Raw genomic sequence first — 17779 nt, 5'->3', positions numbered from 1 at the left:
AAGTTTTTTGAACTTTGAGATTTGTCTGCAATACAATACAATACATTAAAAATAAAATTTAATAATTGAGAATGTTATTTTGGTGCTCAGAAAACACTCCAATATAACATAATGGACATCAGAGAAACATTGCAACAGCTCCATTAGCTTTTATGCTAACATTCCCATTAACTTTGTTAAAGAAAATAAGTCGAACACAATATGCAATCCTATATAATTTATAAAAATGTTAAATAAGTTTCTAATTATAAATTATGATATGAAATTAGATTTTATAATTTTTTAAATTTTAATTCAATTCAATTTTTAAATTTTAAAAATAAATAAACATAATAAAATTAAAATATTTTTGACATAACAAAAATCACGTTGGATATTATTTATACGTGACTTTAAACATCTTTCTTTAGACATGTTGCTTCCATCCTTCTTCCATTTCCTTAAATTTCTCATCTCCAAAGTTTGAAGACAGGCACAGATAGGGAAGGAGAAATTGAGTGTGTGTTGTGTTATGTTAGTCAGTGGTAGATTTTGAGCAAATATATTGAGAGTGTCTAGACTTCCTTTCATAAATATATACAAAATTTGAAGGACCAAAAATTAATAAAATTATAAAAAAAATCTTTTATTTACATACTAAGTTTTGTTTATGTGAAAAAATTTGGGGGTCATATAGCCCCTCTATCTAACATTTAAGCTCCGGTGTTAGTGATGGAGGCAATAAAGGGGAGATGAAAGAGATATTGAAATTTGGTTTGTGTGAAGTGCAGAGAATAAGGAAGAAATAAAGGTTGAAGGGGTGTTTAAGTGTAAAGAGTGCTTTTGGAGTTGTCTAGGTGGATGATGATGGCAGATTGAAGAGGAGAAATTTGAGGAAAAAAAGGTCGGAAGCAATCTCCACGAACAATTTTTTTTAAATACTCATAAATATTATATTAAATGTCATTTATCACATAATTTTTTTTATCATTAAATAATAAGAATTATATTTGTTTATTTTTAAAATTTATGAATTAAATTGTATTAAAATTTAAAACCATAACAAAATTCATTTTCACATCATAATTTAAACACCAAAAACATATTCAACTCTTATATAAATTGATTTAAGTTTAAATAAGCTAAGTCAAAGTGATTTTGGTTTAATACAATTAAACTAAAATTTAAGTGAGTTATAATATGAGTACTCTAGCCTAATTTTTATTTATTATTTATAACTATTACTTTTCTACTTATTTGAGGGTTTTCCTTATTTTTTTAATACAACTTATAATTTAAATAAAAAATATCCAATCCGTTATTTTTTTACTTTCTTTTCGGATTTTACTTCCCAATTCACTATATATATATATATTTTACTTTCTATTTGTTTTTTGGTTGAAAAATGTCTCCATACGTTTCATATATAAAGTGAGAAGGTTGCATATACTATGACCTTATTCGAATATAACAGAAAAAAACGGGTAAAATTGACTGCAAAATGAATATTGTAAAAGAAAATGTTAATGGAAATGGGTGAGGGAGAAGGCTTATCTGATTTCCCAGAAAGTGGTCAATGCAGATCCTGGTGAACAGTTTGTCCCACGTACGTCTTAGATTGCTCCTATGTCTTTTCTCGTATCGGACAACAAATAAAAGAGACATTAATACTATTTTATTTCTAAATGTGTTATCTTATACAGTGCTTAAGTACCAACTCATAATGCCAAATCAAGACTTTAGTTTTTACATTTTTCTTTATGTTTTTTTTCTATAACCATGAATGAAATAGGGAAAATGTAATGCAAAGAGATAGAGAGAAAAAAAAAATATCAGCAACCAATAAATCTCAGCAAATGCAGTCAAATATAAAACAATCATCAATCTCAACATATCCACGCAATTATTAGTCTAAAGTTAACGGAAGTTTATTTTCTTGCTTCATTTAATACAAAATTGTAGGTTAAGTTCCACATCTTTTTATCAAAAATTTTAAGGTAATGAATTGATGAATCTTTCACCTTTATATAGTGTTTTGTTTTTTCATTTCTATTCTATAGTGCTGTCAAAAGGGGTTGTAATTTGCCAGCCAATCCGACCCACCACAGGTTTGAGTCGAGTTAGGTTTGAAAAAAATGTAACTTTTTTATTAGTTAGCATTTTTTTATTATATTGTAGATGAGGATAAAAAAAATGTTTCAAGAAAGAAAAATATTATATATTTATCTATTCAAGACTCTAATATTATAAATAGACAAGTGATACAAAAATTATCAATATTAAAAACTTATTTATTCGTCTTTTTGTGCTTGTTTTTGGATTAGGCTTAGATTGTACGATATTGTTTTTGTATTTTGAATTGTCTTTAGAGTTTAACATCATTTTAGAGTGAAATTTATTCAGATTTGAATTAAAAAAATTATAATTTTTTTTATTTAAAAAAAACTTATAATTAAGTGAGTTAGTGACCCAATCCGTTTAGTCCACCAACCCGTGGTGACTCAGGTCGGGTTTGAATTTTTTTAGCTCACTAATAAGTGAGCCAGATAGGATTGACTCACTAAGTAACCACCTGTGATGGGCGGGCCGGGTCGAGTCGAGTTACCCGTTTTACCAACTCTATATCCAATATGAAACTTGGACTCACACTTAGATTCTTAACACAAAAACCATATTAGTTTAAATCATGTTTTTCCGATGTAATTGTTGGGTGGCAAACATGGATGTGGTGTAATATGACTTTCCTTCATTTCTTGATGATGCATCCTTTGATCTGCATGGTGATTAAGAGGTAAAACTCTGGTGTATATATATTGATTTGACAATAGGAATTGACTCCATTTGAGTGTGTGATCTAATCCCATCCCCCATTTGAAAGTGCGCCTTATCTAGCATTAATTTGGTTAACGCATGTAGAAAATTGAGAAGGGACAAAGAAAGTGATGCTTATTTGACGAATTGAAGATTTATGTTCAGTGTCTGGTTGCCGCATGAAGACGTGTCTTGAGATGATTCAGTTAAATGACCACACACCAGTTTCCGCACCCAAGAAGTGGAATTGCACTACTCTATTTACTCACGCCACAGTAATTTTACCTCAAATAATTATATACAAATCGTTTTACAATTCACAAAGTGGACATATATCTGATGTTATGTTTAGTTGTTCTTAGGACCAAAGCTTCTGATAGTTTGCTGATGTTGTAGTTCATTTCGTTACCACTTAAGCATGGGATAATATGGAGGTATGTGAATTATATTTTACGTACTGCAATCGGATCTTATTATTCTACATGTAAATGACTCAAATCAGAAGCTAATGTATATGCACATACAATATGTTAATCGCAAAGTCTCAGATATTCTTCACAAGTTGGCAAGATTCATTGAGTAAAAAGAAAAAGGAAAATGAGACTTTTAGACTGTATATTTTCAAAAATTATGCATTTTAATTATTATAATTTTTTCTACAATAATTTTGGTATTTCTGAATTGAGAAAAAAATTATATATAAAATAGATATTATTGATATTAAACTTAACACTTCATTTTATTGCGCTATTAAACTTGTAAATTAAAAGTTTACTCTTTTCCATATTCATTAACTCTAGTTATAAAAGTCATATTTTAACCTTTTTATTGAGTTATTGTTATTTGTAAATTCAATAAAATAAGTTTTTATTAAGTTAAGAACATAGATAAGATCTACAATCATTTTCTGTTTTCATATACTGATTCATTAATTATTCTCGTACTGTATAGTTATACGTATTGTTGAGAGACCGACCGGATACAACCACGAGAAAGGGCGATCAACTCAAATCGATCGCACGGTCATCAAAATAGAAGACAGATAAGTCGGTCGGGTCCCACCAATAGAACTTCTAATCAAGATTACTAGTAATAATTATTTAGTGGGAAATGAGTTGTGATTAGGATTTCACTAATCACAAACTCATTTGGAAACAATGTCGAAGGTACAAAGGTAGGTGATTGCATTTATTGTGAGTTAATGATTTTATTGTGATCCCTAATCAGATTAATTACTAACTTAAGCGTCAGAGTATTTTTGACAGGTCCACTTGGACGATTTGGGATGTGAACTAAGAATGACTTAGGTTAAGAGAGTTACATAAGCTGACTTGGAGAAAAATGTAAAGAAGTATCTTGTAGAGATCTTGAACCCTATACCCGAAACAATCTTATTTTACAATAATAAGGATTTTACAACCTCGTATAACTTTAACTAAATTTATGATTAATCGATCAAGTTACTAAGTATAAAAATTAATCATTAAAAAAATAAAATAAATATACAACCATATATAAATATAGTTAACATATAGAAGAGAATTTGGTGATTATAACTAACTCCAAGGATTTAGTCACTCATGATTTTGAATAACATCAATCTAAACAAACAAAATCAATGAAGAATAAATGGAGGTGAAAGTCTCGAAGGGATGTTTCAATGAATAAAAATGTCATCATCTTTTTATTTTGTGCTTCATTCCTCCTTTCTTGAGTCTTCGTCTTTTCATATATGTGATTTTGAACTAATGAGAGAGCATTGATTAAATTGATCGCTAAGCCTTAATTTGAACTTGGTCGTTAAAGTCTATAAGTAATGCTTTTATGTTTTTGTTTATAGAGTTTTCTAGGTAAGACTTGTTGATAAAAAACATTTTTGCTTTTTATAATGATAAAAAACTTGAAAGAAAACTATAAAAATCATCTTAAAAATTGTTTTAAAAAAATTTAATAAATGAATATTCTTAATAAATTAAACATAAAGAGCATTTATAAGGATATAATTGTCTCGTTGAATATTTAATACAAGAATGCCGTAAAAACAAAATAAATATAATTGTCTCGTTGAATATTTAATAAAAGATTGCCGTAAAAACAAAATAAATTTATCATAATTGCATTTACACATAGATAATTGTTTTTAAAAGAATTGAGATAAAGGATCTACGAAGGACAAATTTTTGTTTAACATGAGACAATGAATTTGTTTGCTTGAAATCTGTCATTAAAGATGTACCAGAAACCTGTGATTTATCCTTAATAAAGAGGGCATCAACAATATTGTTGGTCACAAGGAAAACAAATAGTACATGCATTGCTCGATTAATAGAAAAATATGTTAAAGAAGATATAATAAAACATATATTTTCCTTTCATTTCTTAATCTTGGAAAAAATATATTGATATTGAAATACATAAAGTTGGCTCATATAATCATCTACCATATTTATATTTACAAAAACTTTGTCATCTTAATGGTGATAATTTTCACAAACGATAAAAATGAATATGTAACACTATTCAAGAGAGAGAAATTCAGTACTAATGAGATCTAAATAATGTTGTTTATTTTTTTTTATATAATGTGAGATTTAAACATAAAATTAAAATTTTAATATAATTATATATATATATATTATTTAAGATGTTTTTTTTTTAGAAAAATTCAACGAGACACATTATCTGATGATAATATACACATTTAACCTTTGTTTTTATTCTCTCTTCCTCTTTTGTGTGTGTGTATATATATACGTATTCTGTGATAGTATTTATAACGTGATAAAATTATTCATCCATTGTTGAAATTAAGAAAGTTGGAAAAATGATAAGATAGTGAGTGTTGAAGGAGGAAGTTGATTAGTTGTTGCATTCTCTGAGCACTTAGGGTTCCCCTAGTTGAAGTCATAATGCATAAGGTTCGCCACAAAACTCAAGCTTTCTATTTTGTGATGATGAGATTCTTGAAAATAGGTAGCTTTTGATTACATATTTTAGAGAATATATACCAAAACGCAATTTCAATCAACAAGAATATGGTCGTTGGTCAATATGTGGAAAGATATATACTGTTTCAACTGTGCCTTTGTATGCTCTTTTTGATATGACACCGAATAAAGACTACACAACACTTTCCTTTTTCACACTATCGATATATATACACTTCTTCTTATCACTTTCTAAAATTGCTTTCTTTAACCAATACAATATTATACACTAAATAAATTCACTCTTTAAATATGTTATGCACTAATTTCTTCTTAGTGTAGATATTGAAACCGTTCAAAACATTATGTTTAAGCTTCCGATGTAAAATAAACTCAATTTTGTGTGATTATTACACACTCAGTTCCCACACACACATATATATCTAGCAATCTTATATCAGGAAATTAAACTTTTATTAAACAAAAGAAGAGAATATGTAGCAATTTACTTTAAAATATCAAATTAAAATCAATCTTATAAAACAATTAATATTAAGTGCCGGAATCCTTAAACTAATGAAAACGCAAGGTATCTTGATATCTTTGATGTACTTTGATTGAAATGTTTAATGGGTTTAGAGCATATTAATCGATTCTTAAACAATGAAGATTGGATGAGTGTCATAATTGTTGTAATCGATAAATTCTCCTATTCGCTCAGCTGAGCACGTTAATTTGTCCTTTAGAATAGGTTGGTCATGCACAATGCTAAGCCAAATAACATAGAATTTTTCAGAAATCATTTGATGGGATTGACGATTGCAGAATAAATATACAGAATAAAACTAAGGAACAAAACATGGCTGCATCCCCATGATGATGATGATCATGTACTATCGTATAAAAATACTAAACATTTAATTAATCACTGAACTATTCTTTGTCCCTTTTTTCAAAACGTTAATTGTCGCAACCGGACATTAATTATAGTTTATTCAACGTTTTATTTCATCCATTTTTTCTGCACATCTTGCCATGTTTGCGATTAGAATATACTCACCAAAATAAAAATATATTGGCTAATATAAAACCTGCTTTTATTTAAGCTATATTATTTGTAAAGTTTGATCAGACATGAATCATAGATGATTATATGAATAAATCCATCCAGTAAAATCCATTTTATATAACAATAAACTTAATATATTCAATAACATTTAATCTTATCAGCTTCCTTTTAATTATTATTATTATTATCTGTATCAAACTTCCTTTTAACTTTTCTAAAATTTAATAAATATAATATTTAGTATGTTGTTTTTCGTGTGAAATATATATATATATATATATATATATATATATATATATATATATATATATATATATATATATATATATATATATATATATATATATATATATTAAATTTGATGCCAGAGAAACCCTTCTAACTAAATCCTTTTCATATACAAAATTCAAATCCAAGACTTTGTTTTTGTTGGATTGAATTGTTACTTAAATAAATGATTTTTTGGTATTTAATTTGTATTGCTTAATTTAATTAAGAATTATATTAACAAACACTTTAAAAAAAAGTATGAATATTAATATTATTTTTAAATATATACCATGTTCAGTAAGTATTACAAACACATTACAGAAATACAAGAATATATATATATATATATATATATATATATATATATATATATATATATATATATATATATATATATATATATATATATATATATATATATATATATACCGCATTAAAATATAATAAAAAGTATAGTATATTAAATATTAATAAGTTTTTTTTTATCGTAGCCTCCTTACAATATCATTCCATTAACACCAAGAATGATAAATTTGTTGCTTTTTAATCATAATTATTTTTAAAAGCATGTAAAAAAACAAATTATCACGTGATAAAATAAGTTTTTTAAATTTAAGTATGCATTTCTCTTATTTCTTCGTTTCTTAAAATCTACAAAAGTATAACACATGTTTTGTATAGAATATTATACATATATTTTTTTTGTTGGGTTTTATATGCTTTATAGTTCTATTGCATATTATAATTAATATAATATATTATTCAATATTAGTTGGCAGTGTAAGATTAATTTTCACTGCAGTCTAATGTTATTGGGTAGTAAAAAAAACTGACAAACATAAAAAATACTTAATTTCTACATTAAACGGTTCCTGATTATTTTTCCAAATAAAATGTGAAATATAGATAAGAAATTTCTTCATGACTGCAATATTTGATATATTTTTTTTCATCCATAATTTCAATAAATGTTGACTATTTGTATTAATAATCTTAAAAATACATATTAACTTAAAGTATTATTTACGATGGATTATTTATAGTAGACTATAAAACAGTTTAACACTTTCACTTATTTTAAATATTCAATTGTAGTTTTCATATTCAAATTAATTTAAACCAATACTAATTATTGACGAAGTGCTCGTCTGGTTTGTTTGTTTGTTTTGTTCTTAAAGTAACTATTTGTCTGAGAAGATGAAGAAAAAGTGAGCCATATTAATTAATTTGACCTACCTGTGTATCGAATATTTTTGGCCAAAACTAGAACAATCAATCATATCACACAGTTTATCCTGCTCCCAAACCTTTTTTTCACTTGAACTAGAGCAATTATTTATCAAAATCCGAAGAACAATCTTGTAAGTAAAGTATTTATTATATTCATGATGCTTCGTGGTGATTGCTGAATAGGAAGCATGCACACAGATTAACACAAATGGAGGATCCACTCAATGTTATTGCATGCATGAATGCTCTAGAAGCTCATCATCTCACCCTGTCAACAAGAAGAGGAGGAGGAGGATAAAGATACTGCCAGGTTGGACTTTCTCGTCGATCCTATCTATCTGCTTTTCTAAAGTTTCTACTCATACCACACTCACTATAAATAGGTATGTAGTATTTCTCTTTCTCTATCAATCTATAGAATACAATCTTGTTCTTGTGATTTTCCCATTATATCATCATATGGACAATATCATCTACACTTTAGTTTTTATACTTATTCTATCTTTGAAGGCTACTACTGTATGTTCTAGAGAGAGACAACGGGGTGGTGTGGGGAGAATAGGTTCTGGTGATTATAATAATCTTATGGCTGATCTTGTGACAGACTTGCCTGGTCAACCTCCTGTAGATTTTCAGCACTACGCTGGATACGTCACAGTCAATGAAACCAGTGGAAGAGCACTCTTTTACTGGTTCTACGAAGCCATGACCAAACCTCAAGAAAAACCTTTGGTTCTGTGGCTTAATGGAGGTAAGTTCACGACCTAAACATGTTCCTTTTGAGGTTGTTTTTTATATGTACATTAATTATCTGACAAGACGACAAGGTGGTTTATTTTAATAAAAAAAATTGCAGGTCCTGGGTGTTCGTCTGTTGGATATGGAGCAACACAGGAAATTGGACCATTTTTAGTGAACACAGATGGCAAAAGCCTTATGTTTAATAACTTCACATGGAACAAAGGTATGAACGCGCCATGACCACAAATATATATATATATATATATATATATATATATATATATATATATATATATATATATATATATATATATATATATATATATATATATATATATATATATATATATATATATATATATATATATATATATATATATATATATATATATATATATATATATATATATATATCGTAACAACATATAATATTATTAATCTTTGGCAGAGTCCACCTTAGTTTGTACTTTCTATGTTAATATATAATATTAGTATAAAAATATGTTGATGCACAAGCACACACTAGTGCTCCATTATCTGACATATCATTGTTGTTAATTGATGCTTAGAATTTTTGACATGAGTGAAATATGAAAACGCAGAGGCCAACATGTTATTCCTGGAATCTCCTGTTGGGGTTGGCTTTTCCTATTCAAATACAACCACCGAATATGCACAATTGGGAGATGACTTCACAGGTATTAACTTGCAACTGTTGCTAATTTTATTTTAGTGAAAGTTGCATTTTCTATTGTTCCTAATTAGCTAGCTTATAATTGATTATACAAAGTTCTCTGATAGATTTATCTGTGCTCTTTGAAACAGCTAATGATGCTTACACTTTTCTGCACAATTGGTTCCTCAAATTTCCATTATATAGAACAAGGACATTTTACATAGCTGGAGAAAGCTATGCAGGTATTGAAATTGATGAACAAATCAATGAGCTCAATAAGAAGTCACTTTTAGTCTTATAAAGTCACCATGAAACATTGCAGGAAAGTATGTACCGGAGCTGGCTGAACTCATCCAAGACAGAAACAAGGACCCTTCCCTTCACATTGATCTCAAGGGAATTTTGGTAGTTAATAACTAATACCTACTAAAAAGTTGGTTTAATTCATATTTTGACCAAAAAATTTAGAAGAATCATGGTTGAAAGAATTGATTTCAAGAGGGATATAAATTGAGATTATTAAAAAACACTGGTTTGTGTTTGAGAAAGTTGTTTTAGTTAAAGAACAAAACTTCATGCAGAGTTAATCGTAAATACTTTTGATATTAATTAAAATTGAAACTTCGCTATTACTGATAAATTGTATATCGTGCAGGTTATCAAATTAAAACTTTAATTTTGGTTGATATAATATATAGATGAGTTAAAAAGAGTCCTTTCTTTTGTGTTTAAAATAAACGATGATCAATGAAACAATTGAAAATTTTGTTTCTTTCAAGAATACGGGTGAAGTAAATAAAAATGAAAGTATAAAGAAAAACTGCTTTATTACAAAGAATATTTCCATATTATCTATGCTTTAGTTTCTCGATATGATATGATATGTTGAAATTAATAGATCAACTAAGCAAGTCACATCATGTTCTATGTGAGCATCTTTGCCAAGATAATGGTCATCATAATGAGTTTCATTAATCAGATGCTAGACAGACGCAGTAGATGAATAGCATTAAGTCATGTATTATTTTTTTTGCAGCTGGGCAACCCTGAAACATCTGATGCTGAGGATTGGTCAGGTATGGTTGATTATGCTTGGAGCCATGCAGTGATATCTGATGAAACATACAAAACAATCAAAGCAAGCTGTGACTTCAATAGCAGTGACCCTTGGAGTAACAAAGATTGTAGTCAAGGGGTGGATGAAGTTCTCAAACAGTACAATGAAATTGATATCTACAGCCTCTACACCTCCACATGCTTCGCCAGTACAGCACGTTCAAACGATCCATCCATGCAAATGGTCATGCTTCGCTCATCTAAAATGGTTAGTTATCATCAAACAAAACATCATCAGACTCCACTCTATACAAACATATATATACAGTGGAATTGAGAAACTTTACTTTTAACAAAAGTTGCCTTATGTTACTTGTATGATCATTTCATTACCAAAATGCTTAGTACATTATAAAGATAAAGAAAGAATTTGAGGTTAATTTTTTTCTCTATTTATTTACACGTGATTCATAGATGATTTTTTATTTAATTTATGTCTTTTTTTTTTCTCAAATCGGTTAGCAGAAACATAATAAATAATGATGTAAATTAATAAAAGGAGAAAAGTAAAAAAGTATAATGAAATATTTATTTTATCATAGGAAGTGCTTGTATATTATAATTCATTTATACTAATTATTAACAGTGTATGTAAGGTATATGCTGTACTGACACACATGTGGGTTTGGTTAATTGACAGATGCCAAGAATCATGGGTGGTTATGACCCATGTTTGGATGACTATGCTAAAACATTTTACAATAAACCAGATGTTCAGAAGGCTCTCCATGCCAGTGATGGGCAAAATCTCAGGAATTGGAGTATTTGCAAGTACTTTCATGTTCACTTTCTTTTGGCCTTGTTACAAGTATTTGACCAAATAAAAATTTGAACAACTTAATTAACAGCTCTTTCAATGGTCAATCAATATCAGTGACAGCATATTCAAGAGCTGGAAACAATCACAGACTTCTGTTATCCCAATCTACAAGAAGCTGATTTCAGCTGGACTTAAGATTTGGATTTACAGGTAATTGAAACTATTGTATTTCAACCTTTGTAATTCAAACAAAGGTCCTGCGCTGCCATGTTTTCTCATTGTTGACTGTTCAGTGGAGACACTGATGGAAGGGTTCCAGTGCTGTCCACAAGATACAGCTTAAGTATTCTAGATTTGCCAATCACCAAGAAATGGAGACCTTGGTACCATCAAAAGGAGGTAAGAGATCATGAATTCAAGGCACACTGCTTCCTTTTCTTATTTAACAATGTCTTTGACCTGGAACAGGTAAGTGGGTGGTACCAGGAATACGAGGGGCTAACGTTTGCGACATTTCGGGGAGCTGGCCATGCAGTGCCATGTTTCAAACCAAGCAACTCACTCGCATTCTTCTCCTCCTTTCTTAGAGCACAATCACCACCCTCTACTAAATAATGATCGATGGTGATCTTTGTGAAATCCCAGAGAAGATTTTGCTTTTTTCGAGACACTACTTGTTTGTCTTATCAAAATGTTAAACAACATAATATATAATTAACGAATAAAAGAATGTTACTGGTTTCTACTGACCGGAATATTTTCTTTTCCTTTTCCTTTTTCAATCTTCTTGTCAAAGAAACTAAGTAAAAAGAAGAGACCCGCAAATTTATTGTTATTGGCAAATATATTCAGTATTTCTTGCATAATATGGTCATTCGCACATGCATTAAGGAAAATGGGAAATGAGTATGAGATGCTTCATATTATGCATGTTTGTTTCGGATTAGTTTATAGTAGAATTGATTCCAACCCCCGACATGCATGTGAGAATATGGAGGATGAGTGATGTGATGGAAACGCAATCCAGTTAAGTGAAACGCGGATAAGCGAAGCAACTCTCCTGTGTGGAGATGGAGACATCGTATTTTTCCATCACATCATCCTTGTCTTTCTCTCAGTTTTGTTTTTAAAAAATCTTTAAAAACATTTGTTATGGGTGTTTCTTTCTGCACCCATCAAATTTCTTCCACCAGTCACAGTTTCTGAAAATTTTGATCAGAAGAGGGTGGAATTGGTATAGTGTGTTCCGGAAAGCAAAATCCCAATTGATGGGTTGCAGGAAAAAATTAGATGGAGTGCAGGAAGAAACAACCATTTGTAGCTGCACAATCTTTCTTTGTGGGCCTGTAACAGTATAAAACGGATTTGTTAATTTACGGATCATGTTATTTTGATAACATTTTTTTCACAATAATTAGACCAATCACATAATAACACCAAATATTATATTAAAATATTGTCAAAAAAATATTATTAAATATCATTATCCTTAATTTATTCATAACAATACTAGAAATAATAATTAATAGATCAAAAGTTTAACTTAAAGATTAAATTTAAGTCTTGATGCTATTAGTTAAGGAACCAAAATAGATAGACCATAAAAGATATTTTAAAGGAAAATGAATTCGTAAAAATTAGTTTCTGATTTTCTTTAACTTGGGTGAACGAAAAATAAAATTGGATAACATGTTAATAATATTAAAATGTTTATAAAAATTGAAGAGAAAAAAAAGAAAAATTAATGTAGATGATACAGAAATAAGAAGAGGAGATCGAAGGATTCTGATTACATGAAAGCAGAAATAAAAAAGGGTGGAAGTGAAATGGAGAAAGAGTGGTGAGAATGAGATTCAGATCTTGGATACGATCGCTTTCTGAGTCAAACCCAGAGCGTTGCACGCAACTGGATACAAACTCTTTCTTATCTCTGCGTAAACTTCACCCACCCATTTCCTTCCGGCTAACTGCTCCCCCAGGCGCATCGCAGCCTCCATCGTGCTCTCCTCGCTATCGTGCGCCGAATCCACGATCCCCGTCTTCACTGCCTCAGCCCCCCTCATCTTTGCGCCGCCCAGTACCAAGTCGCGCAGCACCGCCGGCGACTTCATCTTCGACCTCATCACGGCGGTGAAGTAGTCCGGCAGCGGCAGCCCGAGGTCCACCTCCGGCATATAGAGCACACCGCGGTCGCTGCGCATCAGAACGTAGTCGTGGCTAATCGCGAGCATGAACCCGGCTGCGGAGGCGTGGCCGTTGACGGCGGCGATGGTGGGCATGGGAAGGGAGAGGAGCGCGGCGACGACGGGCCTGAAGGAGGCAACGAGTGACTGGAGGCGATTGAAGGCGGCGGAGGGGTTTGATGCGGCGCGGGCCCAGGCGAGATCGAAGCCGTTGGAGAAGAATTTGCCGTGGGCGGTGGTGAGGAGGACGGAGCCGGGGGTGGCGAGAGAGGCGAGACGAGAAAGCGCGGAGGCCAGAGAATCGATTAGGGTTGGATTGAGACGGTGCTGGGGGTCGTCGCCGGCCAGGGTGAGGACCCACACATTTCCACGCTTCTCGAGGCTACACATTTTTTTTTTGCCAGGCTCCTGGTGTCTCTCTATACCACTACATCAGTGCCATTTAAATCATATCGAACGTTAACCTAACTTGATTTTAAAATAATTAAAAATATATATATCTTCTATTTGATAAAAATAATTTACAAGTAATCTAATTGTTAAATTATAAACGAGTATGTAATAAAAAAAATAGTCCAATACACAACAGGTACATTATTTTAGTTTATAATTGTCTGTGTTTATAAGTAGATTGGACAAAAGAAGTGTTCATTTAAAACAACTTTATCATCTCATTTTGTAATTTCCATTGTAAGAGAATTGGAGAGTGAGAAAGTCTTTTGATTTGGAGAATTCAATTTATTGCTGTGGTTGTAAGATTGAGACAGTTAGCATCCTTTGTTATTGATTAAAAGTTTGTATTCAGTATATGTCAAGTCAATACCTAAACAATAATAAATCATGTCGAGTTGGATAAATAAAAATTATAAATTATTTTCAAAATAGATGTGAGAATCTATACAAAATATTCAAATCAACTTCAGAAAATTATATTTATTTCTCAAAAGAGTTGGCTTTTCAAGATTAAACATATACAAATATAGTTTGTAAATTTTTATGACTGTTCTGTGTTTAAATTCAAAGGCAGGCAATTATTATGTATATTTAAAAACCGCGTGAATAGTTTTTTTTTTTAATTTCTTGTAAAGTAAAATAACTACTTATAAATATAATTTCCAATTCAACATAAGAGTTTTAACACAAACTAAACAATTAACTTAAAATCTAAAAATTAAATTTGAGATGCAGATGTAAAAGCTGGAAAAAATGCTTAAGGGTGTGTTCTTTTGAAAGAATTTGGAGAGATGATTTGGGAGAGATGATTTGAATGGATTTGAGTAGATTTGAGGGTAATTTTTTTGTTGTTTTTTTGAGTGGATTTGTGGTTAATTGAGAGTGGATTTGGAAGTAAAGTTTGTGATAATTAGTGTAGGATTTGATTGATGTGATAGATTTTAAAAATTTATTTAATTGGTAGAAAATAAAGATTACCAAATTGCCCCTACTTATAAAAGTATTATAAAATGTTATTTTGTAATGTTATATTTAATTGTAAAAATGTTTATAAAGAGAAAAAAATTATGAAAAATTATTAAAATTAATGTTTAAAAATTATAAAAAATAAATTGTAGTAAAATGAATGTATTTTAAATTGTAGAATTAAATTATAATATAATTTAGTACGAAGTGATATGAATTTATTTTAGAATAATTTTAAAAGAATTTTTAGAATAATTATAATATGAATTTTAAATAATATGATAATAAAATTAATAAAATAATTAAAAGAATATTTTTTTAAAAAATTATTATTTTTGTTTAAATATTATATTTTAAGAATATAATTTAAACGTGGTATAATTATTATTATAATTATTTATTACTAATTAAAACATATTAGTTACGTTTTTGGATTACAGGGTTACGTTTTCACATGAAAAATAATACTTTTAATTTGAAATTGATTATAGTATGATTTCATTTCCTATCAAAGTTAGAATTATGAAATTATAAGAGGGTAGAAAGGATATTTCCTGTGAAATCCCTTCAAATCCGAGCATATAAGGAATGATAAGAATAATTATGTATCCCGCAAATCAACTCTTTACATTGCTTTCAAATCCTTAAAAACGAACAGGATTTAATCCTCTAATCCGTCTGCGTAATTTCTCTTGAACAGAAATTTAGATTCAAACTAACACAGCATAAAGAAGAAAATATTGATAATCAAATAAGCGACTACGAATAAGATGTGAAGGAGTTGACGATTTTGAATAGTTGGAAAAAAAATCTAATAAATAGAAATATGAATACAAGTTATTCATAATTATTTCTCATTTGAAATTGAGGTCTATAGTTACTTAATCACTCTCAAAACAATTTTCAAAACTCTTATTTTACAAACATTATTTAACAATTATTTTTTTACAGCAGTGTGTTTACAACTTCTATTTAAATCTTTAACTTTCCAGTAATAATTGTTTTCTTTCATTTTTTATGATCTCGTGAAGTTCACATTATTCATGTTCTTTTCGAATTTTATGATTTTTATAACATTTTCGAAGTTTTTTTTTCAGAATTTTTTATTTTCTTATCTCGACTGTTTTATCATTCACTTCTGTATTTTCTAATGTTATTATTTTCTTATAATAAGAGATAAGTTGCAATAAAAGATAGCCTATTCAAATAAATTAATAAATATATTATGATAAAACTAAGTGTTCACACAAATACTGTAATAAGTAAAAAAGAAACACGGTATACAGTCGCAATTTTCAGAGCAGTGAACAAAAATTTGCAAACTTTGAAATCAACTATATAAACCCACGGTATTTGTAAAAAAGAAACTACGTGTTTTTAGATTTTTGCTAATATCCATGAAACTATTTAATATAAAAAATCTAAAACAATTTTTTACTTCTCTTTTATTAATGGATTTATAGTTTAAAGGTAATGCTTTTTGTTGGGCTTATCCGAAATGAAAATGAGTACGGAAATCTGAGTCTCAAATTTGTCATTTTTTATTGGCACGCCCATATTGCTATTCGCCCCACTTTAATGTTTGTTTTTCTTTCGACGAAATGAGTTTCATTAATCATGATGCAGTTTTATTTGATCTAGCTTTAAACCTTTGCGTTTATATGTTTATTTAAAAAAAATTAGAGATTGAAAAAATAAATAATAAATCATTTTAAGTTTATAATTTGGTTATGAATAAAATCATTATGAAAAATTATTTATAATTTTAGAAAGTTAATCTATTTATAAAAATATTAATAGTAAACTTTATAAAAATATAAATATATCTAAAATTATAAAGGATACGTAAGAAATATGTATATTAGACTTGCTAAAACCAAAATCAAAGCTCCTGTTTAATGATGTAATATCGGGTTTTTGCAGAATTTATGATAATAGTTATTTATATAATCGATGTTATAGGTCTTACATGCAAAAAGGAAAAAGTTTAAATTCTCAATTTTTTGAAATGTTTCGTCTCACTTTAGACTTTAATTTATTGGAATCGGAGTTAAAATGTATATATTGATTCGATTTTTTGTTAAATTAAAATCTATATATTAACAATATTTATAAAAATGCACCGGTTTAATAAAAACCGAAATATATAAGACGTGTTAGAAAATCATTTATGCATATATTTCAAAATAAATATATATTTTGAAATATAGAAATTGTCACACATAATTTTAAATAACTCAATTATTTTTATTGTAGTAAAAAATTAAAATAATTCAAAAATATCTTTTTCTCCTCAATTTTTAATATCATTATATAGAATTTTTATTGATAAAATATTATTTTTTAAATAATAAAGAAAATAATTACAGACGTTTTATCGACCGTCAAAATACTCTCGATAAATCCCTTGTCGCTAACATTTATCGATAGCTTCCGCCTCTCGGTAATTACCGAAAGACAAAAGTCTTCGATAATTACCGAATGACGAGAGCCCTCAGTAATTATCGAAAAGCAAAAGTCCTTAATAATTACCGAAGGACAAAAACTTTCGATAAAAACCAGACACAATTAAATGATATTTATATTTGTTATTCAACC

At 28.9% G+C, this 17779-nt stretch overlaps 2 protein-coding genes across 2 annotated transcripts; one reads left to right on the top strand and one right to left on the bottom strand.

The window, feature by feature from the left end:
• The first annotated feature begins 8714 nt into the window (after positions 1 to 8714).
• LOC108342502 (serine carboxypeptidase-like 31) lies at positions 8715 to 12328 on the top strand. Its single transcript, XM_017580288.2, has 10 exons — positions 8715 to 9037; positions 9143 to 9250; positions 9630 to 9725; positions 9853 to 9945; positions 10026 to 10108; positions 10740 to 11027; positions 11460 to 11590; positions 11694 to 11789; positions 11873 to 11978; positions 12048 to 12328. The coding sequence occupies exons 1-10, from the start codon at positions 8746 to 8748 to the stop codon at positions 12192 to 12194; spliced, it is 1440 nt and encodes a 479-aa protein (XP_017435777.1). The 5' UTR covers positions 8715 to 8745; the 3' UTR covers positions 12195 to 12328.
• Positions 12329 to 13251: 923 nt separating this feature from the next.
• On the bottom strand, positions 13252 to 14549 carry LOC108342263 (enoyl-CoA delta isomerase 2, peroxisomal). Its single transcript, XM_017580011.2, has one exon. The coding sequence runs from the start codon at positions 14150 to 14152 to the stop codon at positions 13433 to 13435; it is 720 nt and encodes a 239-aa protein (XP_017435500.1). The 5' UTR covers positions 14153 to 14549; the 3' UTR covers positions 13252 to 13432.
• Positions 14550 to 17779: the final 3230 nt, after the last annotated feature.

The sequence above is a fragment of the Vigna angularis genome, chromosome 6 (assembly GCF_016808095.1).
Source record: "Vigna angularis cultivar LongXiaoDou No.4 chromosome 6, ASM1680809v1, whole genome shotgun sequence".
Classification (NCBI taxonomy): domain Eukaryota; kingdom Viridiplantae; phylum Streptophyta; class Magnoliopsida; order Fabales; family Fabaceae; genus Vigna; species Vigna angularis.
Note: the sequence above shows the minus strand (reverse complement) of the source record. Positions and strands in the feature narration are given on the sequence as shown.

Bases quoted from the DNA above. Each gene is read 5' to 3' on its own strand.
- LOC108342502 (XM_017580288.2), top strand. From the start codon at position 8,746: ATGGACAATATCATCTACACTTTAGTTTTTATACTTATTCTATCTTTG. The intron at 9,038-9,142 runs GTAAGTTCACGA...AAAAAATTGCAG, and splicing joins GGTTCTGTGGCTTAATGGAG to GTCCTGGGTGTTCGTCTGTT. The intron at 11,979-12,047 runs GTAAGAGATCAT...GACCTGGAACAG, and splicing joins CTTGGTACCATCAAAAGGAG to GTAAGTGGGTGGTACCAGGA.
- LOC108342263 (XM_017580011.2), bottom strand. From the start codon at position 14,152: ATGTGTAGCCTCGAGAAGCGTGGAAATGTGTGGGTCCTCACCCTGGCC.